This window comes from Protomyctophum parallelum (genome assembly GCF_964188405.1).
Source record: "Protomyctophum parallelum genome assembly, chromosome: 10".
NCBI classification, from domain to species: Eukaryota; Metazoa; Chordata; class Actinopteri; order Myctophiformes; family Myctophidae; genus Protomyctophum; species Protomyctophum parallelum.
This window is the reverse complement of record NC_139704.1, coordinates 35,412,452-35,433,985: the sequence shown is the minus strand read 5'-3', so window position 1 is coordinate 35,433,985 and position 21,534 is coordinate 35,412,452. Positions and strand designations below refer to the sequence as shown.

The 21,534-nt window shown below is 42.2% G+C and overlaps 1 protein-coding gene and 1 long non-coding RNA gene across 2 annotated transcripts in view; one reads left to right on the top strand and one right to left on the bottom strand.

Moving 5' to 3' along the window:
- LOC310865190 (AT-rich interactive domain-containing protein 5B-like) overlaps positions 1–11,300 on the bottom strand; it is a gene marked incomplete at both ends in the record, with an annotated part of 95,267 nt that extends 83,967 nt beyond the window's left edge. The window contains 2 exons of the mRNA XM_083774214.1: positions 10,665–10,919; positions 11,280–11,300. Coding sequence (XP_083630340.1) covers positions 10,665–10,919; positions 11,280–11,300 — 276 coding nt within the window. The remainder of the gene's footprint in view (positions 1–10,664; positions 10,920–11,279) is intronic.
- LOC310865944 overlaps positions 1–21,534 on the top strand; it is a 197,185-nt gene that overhangs the window by 136,401 nt on the left and 39,250 nt on the right. The gene's annotated exons all lie outside the window — the stretch shown is intronic.

Genomic DNA, 21,534 nt, shown 5'->3' with positions numbered 1-21,534 from the left:
ACTGTACTGTACTGTACTGTACTGTACAAGCCCTCCTCCCTGGCCTGTGTGTGTCTGTGTCTGTGTGTTAGGCTGTGCAACAGTAACACTTGGTGGTGAACAAACGCTATAACGCTATTTTTGTGCTCGGACAGACGCAGGGACAGACGCAGGGACAGACCCAGGGACACACATAGCTGTCTACAGGAGTGGTTGCACCACTCCAAAAAAAAGGACAGCAACACAACCATTTTCCCTCTATATCAATCACTTGAATGGCACCGTGCATTGTGTGAATTGTGTGAGTGTCACCGGATCCTTTGGGGGGCTTGTTCTGTTGGAGAGCAGTGTTACCAGATTCTGTGAGAGAAATAAGCAACTAGTACTATGAAAGTACGCCCCAAAATAATCTACTGGGCTATGGCTATTTGAAATTTGCAGATTTACGAGCTCACAGCGTGATTTTAAACAACAAACATTTCTTAAACCGTTTAACAACACAAATCTGGGGAGGGTCCTCACTCTTCAGGCACAAAATATTGTGAGTCTGCTCACAAATACATATTAATCTGGGGTCCCATGCCATGAAAATGTTTAACAACCAATGGTTAACATTAGGAAACAAGCCCAAATATGAAACTACACTTTAGAAATAAGCACAGGGGGGGGGGGGGGAAGCAGCCTACACAACTACCAATATTTACAAGCAACTTCACAGAAAAAGCCAAATGTCACTTATAATAAGCTGACATGGCAACACTGTTTAAGAGCTAAGCCAAGCACAACATGTGAGAGAAATTCAGCAGCTGTCAACTCAGCGGAGAATATAATCATGTCTATGAACAGGGCAACAGATCTACAAACCGTGGTCTGCGCCATTCTGAAAGGTAACAAGAAGACTCACCCCGTTTCTGTTTTCCTACCAGAATTTTCCCCAGTGAGGGGTGGGAGAGGCTGGACAGCAGACGGCTGGATTTTGAATTTCTCTAACTATAAACTTTCATGACAGCAGACAGCCTAAGTACAAATATAATTTATGAAAAGCTACTACAGTGAAGTCTGTTCACAGAAGTTGTTGTAGGATATGTGGGGATTATCTGACGAGGTACCATTTGAGGGGGCAAAACCTTACGTATACTAATTAATACTAAATTGTTTATAGGGTCAATATAAGTAATATAATATAGCCTTTCCACAGGAGTATCTTTTTATATTTTTCCAAAAAGAATACAAACAGCCAATAGCATATTACAAAGTTATCCCCCTCACTGGGGAAAATTCCAGGAGGAAAAACGGGCACGCACCGGGGTGAGTCTTCCAGTATTCTTTTGAAATAGGGCTAAATAGTCTGTTGAAACCAGTGGGAAGTGGGAACCGGTACAAAGATCGTCAAAAGTCTGGGTTTCTTTCTGTGAAAGCTCCTAGTTTTCATCGTTAGTTTCATCTTCCTGTTACTTCAGACGATTTGATAAACAAAGTCATGTAGATATCAGAATCCACGTGGGAATGGCATGGCTCAAATGGGAATCTCAGCCTTCATGTGATCGGCCTGTGATGATGGCCGTCTATGACATAGTGACATAGTGACCTTAAAGCTGCAATAAGCAATAATATGTCAAATTCTTTATTACCTTTTTTTCTTTTTTTTTCCCCCAGACAGCCAGGAATGGGTAGAACGCTTCCAAAACAAAATGTTGTCTCTGTGACACATTTGGGGCCGCAATCTGCATTCAAAGATGTTCCTAGAATCTAGGAACGTACAGGATGAGGCTGAATAATTGACAAGGCTATGATTGGAAGGCTGTGATGCAATGCAATATTATTACTACTACTACTACTGGGTGTACAGTACGTTAGTTAGACTAGTCATTGGTTCGACAAACGACAACCCACCTCAAACCCTAACCTAACCATAACCGCAAGCACGGGAGTAATAATAATTACATACACGAAAAAAATCACACCCGTGTGAACCGAGTGGTGCAACTCCCCTCTCTCTCTCTCCCTACCCCCCCCCCCCCCCTCCTCTCCCTCTCTCTCTCTCTCTCTCTCTCTCAACAGTGCAGCACTGTCTCTCTCTCTCACCGTTTCTGGCGCCCCTACTGGCCCCTACTGGTACATACTGGTGCTCATTAACCAACACATAGGTTAACCAACCAACACAGAGTCACAGACATTGCTGTTCCTTGTTGTGGTTGCACCACTCAAAAAATAGATAATATTTTTTATTTTGGGAGGTCCCTGGAAGCTGGTATTATTAATATGGTATTATATATAGCAGAAAATGTCCTAATGAGTGGTGCGGTCCATTGGTGCCAGATGGGGGGTCATTTGGGTCTGAATGTCCCCGCACTATTGGGGGAGCCGGTCAATTTATCTATTTTTCCCGACCGACGCTGGTGCATGCCATGGTCTAGCACAGTTTCCACTTAGCAATAACAGTTTCTCTGTCTGAACTTGATCAAGATGGCAGACGGGCTAACACACAACAATGCGAGTCATGAGGCCATTGTCACCCCCCCCCCCCCCCCCCCCCCCCCCATCAGTGTAGTATGTCAAACCCACAGATGTTAAAGTTCATTTCCAAAGTGATCAAATTATTTTGTGCAATTAAATGGTCAGCTAGATGACAAAAAGTTGAGTATGTGATAAGTACATTGTTTCGGTACTTTTGTGTTTAAACTTTTAGCATTCCTACTTTCTCTAGTGTTAACTCTAAACAACCTCTCTCTCTCCCTCTCTCTCTACCTCTCTCTCTCTCTCTCTCTGAAGGTGAAGTAAAAACAAAAATGCACTAAAATCGCGGCGAGTTGGTAAACTGGCGAGTTCTCCGGACACCTGAACAGCATACAGCACAGCCAAGTAGAGAAATACACAGCAGCAGCTTGATTAAACAAGTATTTTACTTTGTCTTGAAGTTACTCTAAGGGAGGCAGGATATAGGCTATACAATGATGCAATCGCATGCACACACCGGGAAGTGGGAACAATTACAAAGTTGAAGCAAGCACTCGGTTGAGTATTTCCACGTCATAATGTCACGGGTGCACGGTTCTGGAAGACACAGTCTTAAATTGAACACCCGATAAGGTTTAATGAGCAGCTACTTTGGTGTTTATGATGATTATTAACTTTTTCTATTATCGTTCTTAGAATGTTAAAGATCTGAGTGTGTCTTTATAGAGGGGTCCTAGAGACCGGCACAGGTTAGGTTTTGTCTTTAATGTAGATCGTGATGGATCCCATATATTTAATATTGACACTGTTGTTGTGTTGTGTGATTATATATTTCTTTGTTTACTGTTTGTATAATGAGTACCATGCTTCTTTTAGTAGAAAGAACTACGTATGTAACAGCAAAATTATGATGTCTTGTATGAGGTAAACTGAGATAACTTGAGGTACACCCGGACCGCTATGTGCGCGACACAGGTCCTCTTTATAAGTGACACCTAGTTCTGTTCTCTAGATTTACGCTGAAGAAGGCTCTCGGGCCGAAACGTCCTTACTGTTGTTGTTTGCTGCTGGGGGGGGAAACAAAATAAAGCTTTAATCCTTCCAGGATACTACGTGGGAACAATTACAAACAACGCAGCAACAACGTGACATGACTGGCTGCAGTGATTATTAGCTGCTGCCAACTAGTGGTAAGTGGACGTACAGGTCAGGATGAGGCTGAATAATTGACGAGACTGAATGGAAGGCTGCGATGCAATGCAATATTACTACTACTACTACTACAAATAATACTTATTATTATTATTATACGTAGGATATACATATTTCATATTATACATAAAGAAGTGGGAGGCCCCTGGAGGCTCGAGGAGGCCCATTTCAATTGAAACATATTACATATTATAAGGCCGCCACTGGGTCTATAGGGAGTCAAATGCAGCCTGGTGTGACTTTTGGCATGACAGATCACTTAACAGTGTTTGTGGCCGCTATTCTTCGGATTGGAGCAATGGTGCTGGTGCGCCCTCGTGGCCCCAGGCGAGGCTCTTCTCAAAGGCACTCCCCTGAAAAGTGTTTAGTGCCAAGTTTAGTGCAGTTCGGTTATGTTTGTGACATCCCACGGTCTGCGCTCGTCTGACCCACCCTCTAGGCAATTTTGGAATGAGATCCTTTTACTTGGGCATCGAGGGATACTTTATTGTCAATTCTTATCAGGTGATTTCCATTTGGGGGTTCCTAAAAACCTCTTTGGGGGCCACCAAAGAATTATCTATGCAGGAAAAAAAACCCTGCCTCATACCAACAACAACTTTAGATTCAATTTCAGAGACGTGACTTGGGAAACGCGAGGGCCTTGACTTTGCAGGCCCAGCCCAGGCGCGCCATGCGGTGCTGTCACTATGAGTTAGGCTGCTAGCTTAGCGGCCAGGCAGATGGAGCCAGCAGGACACTTGATAATATAGGTCAGAGTACTGCAAGCCCAAAGCCAAGAGATGACACTCCACATCAGCGACATCACACACAGCCTGGTGTGGTGACATCAGCCAGCACAATGCATTTTAGCACTTCCCAGTTCCCATAACTACACTGTAACATTCTCAGCGTTGATTAAGTCCCTTGTGTGTCCTTTTGAGACACTCAGGATTGACTGTGCACTTCATAACCAAGATGCACTATTCTGACATATGATATTGAATGTCAGTGCAATAATAATAATATTTCATCGCACAAACTGCCAATTTTAGGATTTTGTGTTAGTAGAATGCAGTCACATATTTAAAACAATGCAGTGCATTGTTGCTTTACGTGTAATAATGACCGTACAACATTGACCCAACACCCTTGAACAATGTTTATGTGCCAACAAGTTCGGCAAACCCATCGCAAACAACATAACAAATAATTTATGAATGGTGGTGTCAAATGTCGAGATGCTCTGCCATTTCTACACGTAATCTGTGATTCTGTTAGAAAGACCGCTCTCTGAGATATCCCATATCACTCTGAACAATTCCCACATTGAGTGCGTGCCCACACAGTGATGGATCCTGGGTGAACGGCAAGGGAGACATTGTTGAATGTAACTGTGCTAAGGCATAGCGTCATATCGCTAGGACAGTGCTTTCAAGCTTGGGAGTCAAGGGAGAAATCCCAGTGGGTGGGTGTTTTTCTATCCTGTAGTGTAGATACGAGTGCAGTGCACATAGACAAAAGCAATGAGAGAACACGAACACACACACACACACACACACACACACACACACACACATGCTGCTGCCTCAAAGGGGTCAGCCCAGGAATTCCTGAGGCCAAAGGAGATTAGTAATTGAGTAATGGACATGGTGACATGAACAATGAGGAGGGAGAGAGAGAGAGAGAGAGAGAGAGAGAGAGAGAGAGAGAGAGAGAGAGAGACAGAGAGAGAGAGAGAGAGAGAGAGAGAGAGAGAGAGAGAATGAAATGCAATATGAGTTCATTATCCATCTATCCTCCACATGACTGACCTTGGCTTTGGTGTCCCAAAACAAACTTATCTGGGAATTAAAAGGGAGCTCTAGGGAGGAAGCAGGGGGACAATTGAATTATAAAATGTTCCTTTGAGCCCACATTAACACTGGATAGAGTTCACCATGAAATATTTAAAAGGTGAACGAGATTGTAGGAAGTGTTCGGCTACTTGAGCATATGCAGTTTATTCATATGCACAAAGGCGCTTTAATATCTGCAGGGTAGTGAGCTTATCTTTTATTCACCGATTTCCATTAAGCGATTACTTTTACATGAGCTATGGCGATCCCTGTGAACTCGGCATTAGTTTACAGACATAAAGATGGTGAAAAATAGCTCAATAATAGGCATTCTCAAAAAGCCTTTCTTAAAGTCTGCCGAAGCATCCATCATGTAAGATAACGCCGCAAAACAGCTGCGTCAGCTTGCTCGGATCACTGCTGCTTTGCACTGATGTATTTCAAGAAAATGCAAGCAAAGGATCTCGGTGAAAACAGAAATACTGCATTATCGTTTCTTACTGGAATCATTCGGTCTATGAAGAATGAGAAATATTGGCCGGAGAGCATCAGTAAGTGCAGCTTGTCTGTGGCTCCGTCTTCCTCAAAGGTTATAATAACGATCGGCTGTAGCTGGGGGCGCTGGATTCATGCATCAAGGCAAATGTTTGCCTGTTCAAGTGGTTTGTCAATGACAAAGTGGAAAAACCAATCTAGAGAGAGCACCAGAAGTCTCTCATGTGTTGACAAACCCGGCACTGCTTTGCAACATATCATTACTTAGTCTGCAGAGTCACAAAATAGTTTGGTCGAGGGACTCAAAAGATTATGAGGGCTATGAATGACAACTCCTTAAAAACCAATGGGAAATGCTAGTGGGGGACTTTTATAGCCTTTGAAGTCCAGCGTATTCCATTTTAAAAAGGTTTTAAATTACACTATCCTAAAAAGCTGGCAATAATTTACATGCTATTTCAGTGATGGTGTGGAATTCACTGGAGGGCAGTGTTCAGAGTTAATGACTTGTTCTGCAGCAGGGGGACACACATGCATGCGCCACGCACACGCACACACACACACCACTAGCCCCCACCGCTCAAATTCCTGCCATTGTTGTGCGAAGGGGAGAGATGGTAGAATGCACATAATATACTGGCCAAGACAAGTGCCCAGTAATAGCGAGTAAAAAAGGACACAATATGAAATGTGCCATATCACATTTACACTGAAGTCATTCAGCAGGATGACCCCCATCCACTGCAATAGCAGTCACATATTTGGGCTACTTAAGACTTAACTCAACTAGCATCCCAGATGCCTGAATTACCCATTCAGGCTTTTTCCCTTAGGAAAAAAATCAAAGCAGCAGCAAATGAATACAATTTAATTTCTCTACAAGCTGGCTTTTCCGAGTGCTGGAACACATGCATGGACTACTGCCATGTACTGAAGAGATGGCTCTGGAGCGGTGCCAAAGTGTTTTCCACAGCAATCAATACTGGCCTACTGCTGCAGTCCCCAGCCTGTCAGTGTGTGCATGTGTGCATGTGTGCATGCGTGCATGTGTGCATGTGTGTGTGTGTGTGTGTGTGTGCCAAAGCCTTGTCAGCTGGGGGGACGAAATGGAGGAGAAGCGAGGTCAGATGAAATCAGAGGTGATGATAATAGCACATTAATATAACATGATCCAGAAATAGTCTGCGTGGTTGTGAATTTCCAATAAGACTGACTTGTCATATTTGCAGTAAAGCAGGGGAGACACATAAACACACGCACACACACAGGGAAAATTAACTCCCTGGAGCAGAGTATACAATAAATGTGGGTGCAGTTAACTGTTATCTAAAACAGCTCTCTCCTGGAAAATCTGGTCAACAACAGAAAGCATTGCAGCCAGCAAGCAGTGCCGGAAGGAGGAGAAGGCCATTTGGTGCGAAATAGAATATTGTGTCACTCAATTAAATGCGTTTTAAACACATGTGCCTGTTTGGTTGGTGGCATTTTTGCAGGAGGACAAATAGTGCAGAGGCCCCAATAGAGGGTTTGTCATAATGACTGAGTAGCACAACACAAAGCCTGTTTAAAGAGCAAGCAGAGCTCAACTGGTTGGGGTAAACACTGCCTGTCGGATGGAGATACAATGAAAAATAGAGCCTGCCACACACATATGGACTTAATCATTAACTTGGAATATGTCTCGTTTAAAAAAATCGTGGATTAATAACAAGGATAAATACGTTTCAACGCTGCCTGATAATGTTTTATCCATTCATATATTTTGTTTACCAAATCACAATTTATCAGTTTTTTTTTATTCCATTCAGAGCTGACAGGGCTGAAAGGGGAATTGACCTCAAGCTCCTGCGACAGCAGAAAAACAAGGACAGTAGGTCATGGGTTGAATCCTCTCGTCACTGCCTGCCTTTCCGCAGCGCAGCACAGCACAGCACCGTAAAGCATGGCTCGGGAGGGGCAGAGCAAACAAATACCTGAGAAATACCCAGGAAATTACATCATACCACAATGCTGAGAACACAAGTGAATCAGTAATGTGATTCTGTGGACAGCCAGTTCAATAAAGGTAGTTTTGATGTTTATTGTCTTGAGGGGGGGGGGGTAAGCAAAGCATCCCTGTGGTATTTTGGGGATATTGGCTCCAGGCTTCAAATAATTGCCATCTCGAAATACAAGGTATGCGACCCATCCATGCAGCTGCATGCATGCCATGTAGTCTTTAATTTTACGGGGGGGGGGAAATAACTGAGTGCTGAATGTCACCTACAGTACAAATGGTATAAACAATACTCAAAACTAATTAAGAGAACATGAACCAGGTGTCAGCAACACGAATGCTATTAATGAGTTCATGAAGAAAAGAGGGGGGGGGGGGGGGGTAGCCACATATATCCTGTAAATACAGTATGGTATAGACCTACTACTGCATAGCCATAGGTCAAATGGGTCTCAATGATTCACTGTCAGCAGAATAATTCACATGAGATTAAAATATGATATATCACCAGCAACCTGAAGAAATTACATGATTTTCACGTCCCTTTGCAACTCCGACATATTTTCTTTCTTCTTCCAGTGTTTACAACCACTGAACACGGAAATAAACATTTTACACACATACTGTAGGCGCTCGTTTCAAATGAGTCATCAGTACCTTCCACTTAAAGAGGACCATGTCTATATATTTCAATGGTCACCCAAGTCTCATATTATCATTGGCATCATTGCTCTTTGAGGCAGGCTTCTATATTTCTTGTTTTTGGATTATGGATTTTCAACTTTAAGCACTGCTAGCTGACTCATGCAGTGCAGATTAGTGTTATGGGGCAAAGTCAGCGAGAACGTGAATGGGCTCAGTGAAGGTCATAAACTGACTTAGAGTTGTCAGGGTAATTTCCACTGTGTAATATAAGTAGGCCGATTTGCTGAGAGCATATGGTTTGACAAGCCCTTTCATTGAGGGCAATCTGCAAGCATGCACACGGCACTTAAACATATCATTACCAAATGATAGTATTTTACAGTTTATTCTATGACCAAAATGTGTCTCCACAGTTCAGCTCTGTTTGACAAACGTATCAGCATATACCAGGAGCGTGTCCTCTGGTGGTGCAAGCTGTTACATTATTCAGCCTCTGGTTCTCATTAGATTTGAAACTATTAGCAAATGTCACAGTTTACACTGCTGTCCTCCTTGTATCATGTTCTGTTATACTATATTATTTTCAAAACTCCTTAGATTTGCCTAAGCTACCATGCCCTTTTGATTGGGGAAGTGGTTAATATGATATTTTTCTCATATTCATACACCCAATTAGCTGGAATGTAAGCACTTTGCAATGCAAATGACTATTAGGGAAAGGGGCGGAGCTGACAAGTCTTTATTGCGCAAGCATGGTCTCTGAATCGACGATGCATGCATGCATGCACTCAAAGTAATTACTAAATAATTACAGCGTGTTGGAGGCTAAAACGAGAGGGCTTTAGTAGGTGAGGCCAGTTGATAGAAGAATTCTGCCAGAATACATGATTTCTTGTGTAAGCAGCAGGCCATAAATAGCCACCTTTCCCATGAATAGGAAATGTGATAGCCACTCTATTACTCAAGAGGAAAGAATGTAAGTAAACCATCAGCGGAACAGTCAAGTACAAGCCCCGGCTTTGTCCTTGCTCATAAACAATATAACAGCAGAGAATAATTTTCATCTAACCACAAGTGATTCAAAGGAGAGGGTCGAAATGAAAAGCCTTGTTGTCGGTCGATGATGAATCACGGCATATAAGAGCAGATTATTTGTTTTATCGCCAGTGAGAAAAGCATTCCCACCACCAACTCATCAAAGTAATGTAATGCCGAGCAGTGGAGCGGTATATAGGAGGACTGTGATGACAGGCGCTACATTTGGCTACAGTCAATCACATCGACTGCCTCTATGCCAACACAGCCACATGTAACACTGAGATTTTAAGTGCTTCGGTAAATGTGTGGCGACGACGATATCACATCTATTAAATCATGGATGAAAATCATGTCCGCAAAATTGCAAATAGTGGATGTGACACTATTGGACGTGTCAGCACTCGGTACCGTCACTCTGCTTCGCTGTGCTTTTAAGAAGCGACTCTCTCATCCCCACTTCCCAGGGCAGGCAGAGTTACAAGATATTTAATAATTATCATACCGACCAATCTAGGGCGGTCCTCTGATCCCATATATATTCATTGTCATTTTGCAATTTCCGCCCATATGTCAGCATTTGACATACATCATGAAGAAATGAAATGACAGACGACGGTGCCTATACGCGCTGGATTCTTGCGGATTTTCCCCCTCTCTATAATACAATTAACCCCACAGAGCGCAGCGGCAGCCTTATTGAGCGCAGCTGGACAAGTGCACATTCAGCAGTTGACACACCACAATGAACAAACAGGCTGAAAAGTAGATTTTTAGGTCAAACAAACCCCATTTTTGTTTAGAATTCATGATCGGCGCATCAATCGATCAAACAGAATGCCCTCTGTCAATTCAAACACTGACAAGGGACTGGCAACGCTTAACGCAATAAAGAGATTAATCAAGCCAGCGCGCATGCATGGACATGCAAGAACACATCAACAACAATGAACAACCCAAGCCTGTTTGAGGAAACGATAAAAACCGCGCTTTAAACCACATCATCATTATTCGTCATTTATTCCTACCTCTCCGTGGCTGACTGTACGTCCCTGGGGAGTATCCTCTGGTAGGAAATAAAGTTTGGAGCTTGATAAAAGTTGCTTGCTTGTTCTTTCCTCCCAGAGCAGCTGAAGCTCCGCTATGCAAATAGGATCCTCTGGTTTACATCTGACGAAGAAAAAGTCTCCGAGGGACAGAATCCTCGGTTTACCATCCCGGTAAAATTTAAAGGCTTTGTAGAATATGTATGGTCCATGTAAACCGCAAGACGAGCCCACCCACTGTCGAGGAAAAGGCATAAATGCATCAAATTAACGAATGCCTTCACAAAACGTTCGGTATAGGCTAAACAATTCGCAGTCAAAAGAACACATAAACCAAGATACAGGAGAGATAATTAGCCTACGCAAAGTCTGGTAGCTTAAATAGCACGGTTGTAAATTATCGCTAGTTTCGCACACATTTAGAAGCATGTAACTATTTTTAGCTGTTCCAAAATATGTCATAGATATGATCATATATATATACACAATGAAATATTTCAAAGTTTTGCAGAACGGACGCATAATTACAACTATCAGTACTTAATGATTAGTAGAATGTGAACATTGAATAAAGGTATTGTTGATAAGAAACGTTACCTTCAGTGAGTTCGGCTCCATCTCGACGATATGAATTGATTAAACTCAACACGCTCTCCAAAACTTGCTGGCTTGAATGGATTGCCTAAGGTCCTGTAAGGACCATATTGGCTGTACAGATAAAACATGTTATCTTTAGTCAATAAACACTCGTGTAAAATATATTTAGATGGATTAATTTAGTGTAAGACTATGTATGATAAGGTACATTTGTCAATTTAACACATAAAATGTGCAAGACATAATTTAAGTGGACGTTGATGGAACTATCGCACACATACGAGCAAAATACAGCGATATAATTCCTATATTATCAAGAATTGCAGATAATTGAGCAAAGATATTTGTATACAAACTATGACTTACCATTGGCGAAAAGACTCCACGCTAATTGTGTCTCTGTGTAGACTTTTAAGTAGTTTTGGTGGATTTCTGCAGTATGTTTCTTGCAGGACTTGTGTAAAAGACGTTCAGTATGAAAGCACATTTCTCACAGTAATGATACTGGTGCGCTTTGCTGTGGATGCCTTCAAGAAACAATGTTACATCAAAGTTAATAGGACTATCAAATGTTTCCTCAAAAGGCAATGTGGGACCCATGAGGTCTGAGGATGAGGTTAGGTACTGGCTTTGCTTTGAGCAAACGAGCACGATATGGCTTAAAAGTCTTAAAGGTAAAGAAATTGTTAGATTTTATACTGGAAAAATAATGGTCTTTATATAAATTCAGATTCAGTCTATTTGGATCAGTCCTGACTCCTGCTCAAGGTTCAGAATTTCCGTTAGTAGGCTACATTAGGATTAATTACGAAAGCTCAAAGGCATTCATTAACGTCAACTTAAATTAAATTATTGATTCAGTTTCAATTCAATTATTACTGTGATAGTGTAGAAGACAGACATTTAAAATCGATAGCCAAACTTTCATTAACAAAGAGAAGGCTGCTCAACCGTTTAGTAATTTCGCCGCCGGCAACATTTGATCAGGTGCATGCATTGCATAGGGTTATTGATCGATTGGGAAGTACCCATATAGTCCACAGCGGTGTGCTGTTTTCCACAATCATCCACCCATGCCCTCCTTTTATCCGCCACACACAGCAGAGCATGCAACAGCGACATGCTTCTCACACTGGCTATTTGGTTTCAAGTACAGTACAGTATTACGCAATAGGCAGTGATGTAAATAGGTTTTCATTTTCAATGTAATGAGTGCTGGGATGGTCTTTTAGATGAGTCCTCCCAGGGACATTGTATGAGTCCCACTTCAACAATTGACATATTGACATTATGATAGGCCTATATTGACAAAATGACATATTTTGCCTTTTTTCTTTTTTACAAATTGCAGCATTTAAGTCGCATTTAATTTTATATGGTTATAATGTGGTTATATTCATGTAGAAAACAGAAGAAGAAATTATTATTATAACTTAAGCTAGCAAAATAAACTATAGAATAAAAAACAGTAGGTTACAGTAGTACAGTAGTGCACACCGTGGATGCAGAGGTCATCGTTTTATTGCGTCCCTTAACTATAAACTGCGTTTTGGGATGCAAATTGCACTCTATTTTAATCTCTGAATAGGCCTTTTTCTGAAATGACGGATATGGGTCGAGAATGCAGGCGCAGTGATTTTCATCTAGTCAGTCAAGTGATTAACTGACACATTTTGCTGCTCGTGTTGCTGCTACGAATGACGCTGTCTTTCATAATATGGATATTCTCTATAGTAGTGGAGACTCAGACTATAGTCTTATATGATGTAGGCTAAGCTAATATTATAGATAGTGGACAGTCACTGAATAAGAAACACTGGTGGTGGGCTGGGCTGGCTGTGGTGTAGGTTTCCTGCAGTGTATATTTGACTATATTTGACCCATATAGCATGCCATTTGGTCTTACTATTATCTACCCTGAATTCTATCTCTAAGCCATTTCAACGACTGAATCAATGAGGCTGCATTGTTAATGGCATAATGAAGTCCCTAGTCATCAATGGCACTACTCAAACTCTTATCTGGTAATTGGAATTGCTTGCTTGTCAATAGAAAGAGAAGAGCCCAGCAGAGATAGTAATATTTTGATTACAAATACACAGCTTGATATTAATTGAGTCACACTGACAAATCTTTATTCATTCATAATGAGGACATGATGGTGAGATAACGTGTTGGTGTTTAGTATTAGCACTAATTACTAGGAAATAATGTTTGATAAGATGTGATGTAACATACACACACACACACACACACACACACACACACACACACACACACACACACACACACACACACACACACACACACACACACACACACACACACACACACACACACACACAGAGTTTGTTTATCAGGGCAGCTCACTTGAAATAAGTTGACCAGTTAATTTGTAAAAATGTCTGACTCGACTCACTCAGCGCATCAAGTTCATGGTTCAAGCTGTCTACAATGTCCTACCCAGCCCAGGCAATCTCCATCTCTGGGGCATGGTTGACTCTCCAGCCTGTGTGCTGTGCTCCAGGAAAGGCTCTCTGACTGGAGCACACCATTGGCGGCACGACCAGGTGCTGAAGACCGTTGCTGAAGCCATCTCTGACGTCGTGGCCAAAAACAACAGCAGCAGCAAGCAACAACATGGCAGGAGGAACATTGCCTTTGTCAGGGCTGGAGAGCAGCCGCAGTCACAGCCCAATCCAGCAGCCCAGCCTCCTCACCTCAGCGGTGGACTTGGTCAAGCAGCTCAAGTTGACTTGGTCAAGCAGCTCAAGTTCCCAGACCACGTCACAACAACTTATTTGAGGCCAGAGAGACATTGTGCTTTCGTCGGTATCTTCAAGGCGGGTGCTACTGACAGTTCCCTGGGATGACCGCATATAGAGGAGGCGAACGAGCGGAAGCGGGCAAAGTACCAGGAGCTGGTCGAGCGATACCAAAGAGGAGGCTGGAAGGCACGCTGCTGCGAGCCCATTGAAGTGGGGGTGTAGAGGCTTTGCTGGCCGCTCACTGTGCAAGGTGTTCACGCTACTTGGCATCAGGGGGGCTGCAAAAAGGAAAGCCATCAAGTCCACCGTGGAGGCGGCAGAGAGAGCCTCTAGATGGCTTTGGATCCAAGGCCAACGCTGCTGGGACACCTGAGGGAGGGGGCATGGTTGTTGAAAAGACCCAAAACCACTGATGATCTAAGGCACAATCACTGAAGATGTGTCCCAGTGCATCTTGGGATGTATCTTTCACTCAAGTGCTAATATCTAGCTTAGCTTAATTATGGGAAATAAATATATTGTGTGAAGGACATTTTGGGACAGTCCAAAAAGTAGAAATGGTATATTTGCACTGTATATTATGTACTTACTGTACAGTAGCCTATATTAGTATATCTGCCAACTGCCTTGCGTACATCTGTCTGTACATCTGTCCTTCCACCTCTCTGTCCGTCTCTGTGACTGTCAACGGCATAACTTGTGTTTGACAAATTGTTGGCGTGTACATAACAGAATGAAATTAAATCTATTGGTGTAATGGTCCTGTAATAAGGGATGGGTCGCAAAAAGTGACTATACACGAAGATATGGATGAGACGTACCGGTATTCATTTGGATATCTATCTTGTCATGAAACTTGCTGAGCATGTTCATGCTTCCCAGAGGATGAACCATAACCTTTTGAGTGTCCCCATGACCTTTCCTCTCTAGCGCAACCCTCAAAAATACTTTACGTTTGCAGTTGCACACAATATATCTCATAATCTCACTGGATGAAGACCACTGATTTTGGTGGTTAACAGCAGCAAGGGTCTGATGAGGCCCACAGATTTCTGGCCACCAAAGTCCAAGTGAAATCCGGCGACCTCAGAACGGTCAGATCCACAAACCAGAACCTACTCGGCCACATTTGACGTCTCAGGGCTACGGAGACTAGGGAGCATTTGACGTCTCAGGGGTACGGAGACTAGGGAGCATTTGACGTCTCAGGGGTACGGAGACTAGGGAGCATTTGACGTCTCAGGGGTACGGAGACTAGGGAGCATTTGACGTCTCAGGGGTACGGAGACTAGGGAGCATTTGACGTCTCAGGGGTACGGAGACTAGGGAGCATTTGACGTCTCAGGGGTACGGAGACTAGGGAGCATTTGACGTCTCAGGGGTACGGAGACTAGGGAGCATTTGACGTCTCAGGGGTACGGAGACTAGGGAGCATTTGACGTCTCAGGGCTACGGAGACTAGGGAGCATTTGACGTCTCAGGGGTACGGAGACTAGGGAGCATTTGCGATTCTGTCCCTATCGGGACTTAATGTTGAACAAGACTGAGTCGAGCGAGTGGTCCACCGCAGCCTACTGGGGTCAACAGTTCTGCGTAAGAATTTCGAAATGGGGTTACCATGCCAAGCACCATTATAGTGTATCACATGAAGAAGAAAGCCTCAGGGAAATTAGGTCAACATGGCTACACTATCTCTTGCCACTCCTATATTGCACATAGTGGAGATACATCTATCAACAATGGAAAGCTGTGACCCATTAAAAATCCATCAAGTAAATTTGTTCTCTGGCGCACGTTTCAATAGTAACTTTACACCTGTGTCTTTGTGCTGACATAATCACATGACAAAAGCCTGCTCTGCAAGATGACTTCAGTAAAGGTAACGAGATCTGAGTAATGCTATTGGGCTATGTTTAGCCACGGTCTTACATTTCTCCCCTTCAGTGACACTGGAGTCCACCTACAGCAGAAAAATGTAAAAAAAAAATGTAACTTTTAATTACACGAGCGGTCAAATGGAGTTTGATAAAGACTGTTTCCATTGATATTAAGGTGTTTCTTGTTTGATCAGATCTGGTGACTCTTAACAGTGGAACACTATCCTATCACTGGCAGACAATACAGTATGCCACTCTGTGATGTCTTGTACTGTATTTCACAAACGGAAGTAGCTGCTGTACAGTATAGTATAGGTTACATTAATACATGATTGCAATACTACATCTTGAAACAATAACAAGAAATTCTTATCTAAATTCACGCAAGCAATGTTTTCCTAATTTCACATCGTACCTCATGTTTAATCATCAGTTTCCACCATTTCAATTACAATATTCAACGACCAAGTGAGCCATGATTGTATCCATTAGTGGCTGTGGTCTTTGTGCATGCCTAATATATATCTATATACACACTAGTCATCATAATTCACAAGGCAAACATTAAGTTGGCCTAGTCTGAATGGCTGCAATAACAATGAGCTAATTGCCTGCGAAACACAATTTCACATCTGCACGAGCCACCGGATTGTCTGATAATGTCAAGTGAGTCATTTTATTAAGCATCACACAAATGTAATCATGTGCTACAGCGACGTTAGTTTGAGTGTATACAAGTGTAAACCCACATTACTATGGGTTTAAGGTTATTATGGCTGGAAAATGTAAATTGATTCAATGAGTTGAATCAGAAATATGCAAACCACAAACAAAAATGCGCTGCTTCATTCCCCCTGCCCCTCTCTGCAATACAAATCAGGAGTTCAGGACACTCTCGCACACGAGCGCACGCACAGACACATGGACTTAATCCACGTGCAGTCACATAACTCTATATCTTTACATCTGAAACCAGGATTAGAAGCATGAATAATGTATTTATGCAAATGTCCAGACCAGGGGTATATAACTATAAACGATGAGGGTGATTGAAAAGCCATTTTGTTAGATTGAGTTACAGCTGCCTGTGGGTTTATGGATGTTTTCACTGCAGACAGACAGGAAAGTGAACGCCAGTGAATCTAAAAAAGCCTTTTCGAAAAGGAAAGAGGTCAAAGCATCTCTGCCACATCTGAGGAATACATCACACAATCTGCGCTTGCCATTTACCATTTGTCCGATGCATTTCAAAACATAACTGAGGCTATATGGCACCCAGTGGTCAAATTATAATCAACTATGAAGCCACACAGGACAGTGATCTCACCATTCTGCACCTGTTTAATACATTATCACTGAATGTTCCATTCAGTTCCTGAATTGTTATGAGACAGTCATAAATGTCAGCGATCAACGATTATCAGATTATCCACCAATACATGTCATCCTCCATCTGGTGAGGATCCTGCATTTATGTACAATTTGCATAGCCTACTGTAAGTATTATCGCAGATAGAACCCTGTCATTCTAGACGAGTCACATTAAAACCAATAGGCTAGACAGACATCCTACTATACTGTATGAAATATAATTAGGTTGTATTCTGTATTGTCTGTGTACAGTTGAATCTGTTTAATCCCTGTGTATCCCATTCATATTCCAATCCCTAGATTGGGACTTTCTAATGCAATCTCTACATGAATGGCTAAATAGCATTGGGCCACTTCATTGGGAATGGAATGAGATGTAGAGAAGAGGGAAGTATAGTAGTATAGGCTACTCTATTTTCTCCAGAGCACAGCACTAGTCAGTGAATATATAATATTCAAAACAAACACACACACACACACACACACACACACACACACGCACGCACGCACGCACGCACACATCATAATGTATCTCATCTTATATGGCAATTTGGGGATCACTTGAAGTTGCTATGGTAACTGGTATATTTTGAGACGCCTAATGACCTATGAAAAAACACTCATTGTAAACTTCACTGAAGCTAAATGAGATTGCTGTCTGTGCCGTGTGATACATGGCTGAGTGAGAACATAATCCCTGCGCTATGCTTGGCCTTTCCCTACAGGGCAAATTTAGGTCGTTAATATCAATATAAAACATCTGTGGGCTGTTTACTGTAGTACTATGAATGTGAGCCAAGTAGCTAGCGGAGCCCAGCCCCGCGAGCTGCATAATGTAGGCCTATAGCCTTTTGTTTTGATTTTCTAATGCAGAATTCATAACAGTTGTCAAGTTAAGTTCAGACACATATTATCCACCGAGTGAAAGGAAAATGAACACTCATATTATGGGTTAAAAAGGCAACCCAATATGTTTCACACTAAGTCCCTTTCAATATCTCTTTTATTTTTCGGCTTGTCAAAAATTCCACATAGGAAAAAACAAGCTTTGAAGGACTTCTCTGCTCTGAGGCGAATCATATTTGTCCAATAAGTGCCGGGCTCTGTCTGTGCAGCTGTTGGACTGAGACAGGGCGAGTCATGTGTTACCCATTTAATTCCAATTTCTCCCATGCAAATGTGTGACATGTGTGACTCTGCAGGGCCCTAAAGTTGAAACATATACTGTGTTTTGAAACAGAGCGAGAGAATAAAGACCAGGCATATTTGAGTGCTTAGTGCTTACGCACCTGTTTAAAGAAAGTTAATAGTGTTGGAAAGAAACCACTCCTGTTGTCTTTTACATGGCTTTCCATCGCAGGTCTTCTCATCTGTCATGACTCATAATGAAAATGAATAGACAAAGGAGATAATGGAGTCAGCGGTAACTCCTTAAAGGGGCATTCGTTGAAAAGTGGGCTCCTTTTGAAAAGTTGAGTTATGTTTATCAAGTAAAATGGGAAAATTAGTGCCTCGGAGATGGTGATGCGACGATGAAGCTTCTATACATACTGTACCTCCGCAACAGTCTTCTTTTCTCGCCCTCCTTGCTTTCCCCATTATTCTTTTCTTTTTGGCAGTAGCAGTGTCAGGTTGACAGCGGGCTAACATTTATCAGCCTACTCACCTCAGTTGTAATGTGCTGTTGAGTTATCTTCTCAGTCGGCGTGGAGTGGACCGCCACCTTCTGGACAGTGGTGGTAACTAGGCTACATGCAGCTGGCAAGGGTTTTCGACTGGTGTTCCGTGGACCACTGGTGTTTCCGTGACGTAGCACCAACAAAAATGAAAGCCTGGTACCGAGGCTACCGTGAACGTAACACTCATCGATCCTGCAGGACTCCTGCATTGTTATTTATCCTTGATTTCTCCTGGATAATTAAGGGAACATAGGCCTACAGAGATGTTCACTTAAATAATTAATGGTTATTATGAAATCTCGTGGGTTGTCACCAGCTAGCACAATGTTGTCAGCCCTGATTTATAGTAGGCCTAATGTAGGAAAGTGAAGATTTTAGTAATGATACCGTTTAGGGCCCCAAATCTTACCCTAGAAACTAAGTACTAGTGTCTATTTCAAACACAAATAGTTTTTTTTGACTGGGGAGTCATATTTTGACAGCTGCAACCGCCTGTCATAATTTCACTCCCCTCCCTATCTAAGTATTGGACAGTATTAAGATGTTGATATTGATTTTGTATTCATCTTTAGGGCCCCAAATCTTACCCTAGAAACTAAGCACTGGTGTCTATTTCAAACACAAATTGTTTAAGATGTTGATATTGATTTTGTATTCAGGGCCCCAAATCATACCTTAGAATGCACAAGTGTCTATTTCAAACACAAAGTGGTTTTTTTCCAACAGAGTGCCTTGGACCCCTTTTTTATATCTTTTCATGTTTGAACCCTCGTCAACGAGCACCTGTTTTCAGTTCACAACAGGACCACGGCAGCGCTTCTTTCCTCTATTCAACAAAGTGTTTTTAGTTTGAGGAGTCATATTTTGACGGCAGTAGGCTAACTGCCTGTCATAATTTCTTATTATTGGACAGTATAAATATTTTGATATTCATTTTGTATTCATCTTTCGGGCCCCAAATCTTGTGCTTAGTTTCTATAGTTTCTTAGTTTCTATAGAAACTAAGCACTAGTGTCTATTTCAAACACAAATAGTTTTTTGACTGGGGAGTCATATTTTGACAGCTGCAACTGCCTGTCATCTAAGTATTGGACAGTATTAGGATGTTGATATAATCCTTATAGGACCCCAAATTACACCTTAGATAGCACGAGTGAGTGTCTATTTCAAAGGCAAAGTGTTTTTTGATCGGCAGTAAAGTTCTGCCTGTCATAATTTCACCCCCCTCCGTATGTAAGAGGGCAGCTTTCGAATGCTGCTCTCATGGCAGCTTAAATGCTATACACACAACCATGTTAATTTGCCCTGCTCTGAGGGCAGCTTTTGAATTCTGCTTAAATGCTATTTACACACGAATACCAAACAACTCGCCCCTTTACCAACTCGCCCCGGGCGTACAGCCGGCGGAACTGAGTGGCCTGGTATTCCTAAAGTAACCTATACCGGTAAGTAAAGTATGCTTACATGGTTAAACCTAACCTTATTCCAATCCTTACCGTAACCTCAGTAAAACTATGCCTAAACCTAACCCTATACCTAAACTTACTTAACCACAGTAAAACTATGCCTAACCCTAAACTTATAACCCTGTAACCTTATTATCAGTGTAGGATACAGCCATAGGCCTAAATTGTGTGTTTTCATGCAATTCCAATACAATACTGTTGCATCTGTCAAATGTGTCCCTGGTTGTTGTCCTGTTTCCTGGAATCTAAATCACGTCCAGTCTGACCCTGAAATGAACCAAGTTTAGCATTGTGCACCTATAGAATGGAGCCTAGATTATATCATCATAATACAATGCACTGCTCACTTCACAAGAGTGTCAGGGGCCAGGGCAGCTTAAATGTTATACATATACAGCCATGTTAATTTGCTGCTCTGAGGGCAGCTTTTGAAGACTGCTGTCAGGGCAGCTTAAATGTTATACATATACAACCATGTTAATTTGCTGCTGTCAGGGCAGCTTAAATGCTATACACACAGCCATGTTAATTTGCTGCTCTGAGGGCAGCTTTTGAATGCTGCTCTCAGGGTGGTGCTTTCTAGGGTATTATGTGGGGCCCTAAAGATGAATAGAAAATTAATATCAACATCTTTATACTGTCCTGAATAATTACAGTAACTAACTTACCAACAAAGTTAATTTAGCTAATGTTAGCTACTGTAGCTATCAAATGTTACCATGCCTATAGTCTGCTATGTTGAATCTAGCTGTTCATCTTAAATGTGGAACTTCTCCTGCATGAATTTCAGTGTTTTTAAATAATTTTCAAACTTATAGCTAGCAAGCTATTAAAGCACATTCTGCAGCCACGGCTCAGCTAGCCTCGGAAACCCAGACGTTTTGGGCTCAGCTGCTCTGAGAGCAGAATTCAAAAGCCCTCAGCGAAGCTAATTAACATGGTTGTGCTTATGGTATCAAGTACAGTCGCCCCTAAACCATCTCGCCCCTCGATTGCTTCCCGCCGAACCTCACGCAGGCTGCTCGGTACCGCGGTTCTTGTATTCTTTATTTTGTTTGACTGAGAATACGTTTAAGGTTAGGCATAGTTTTACT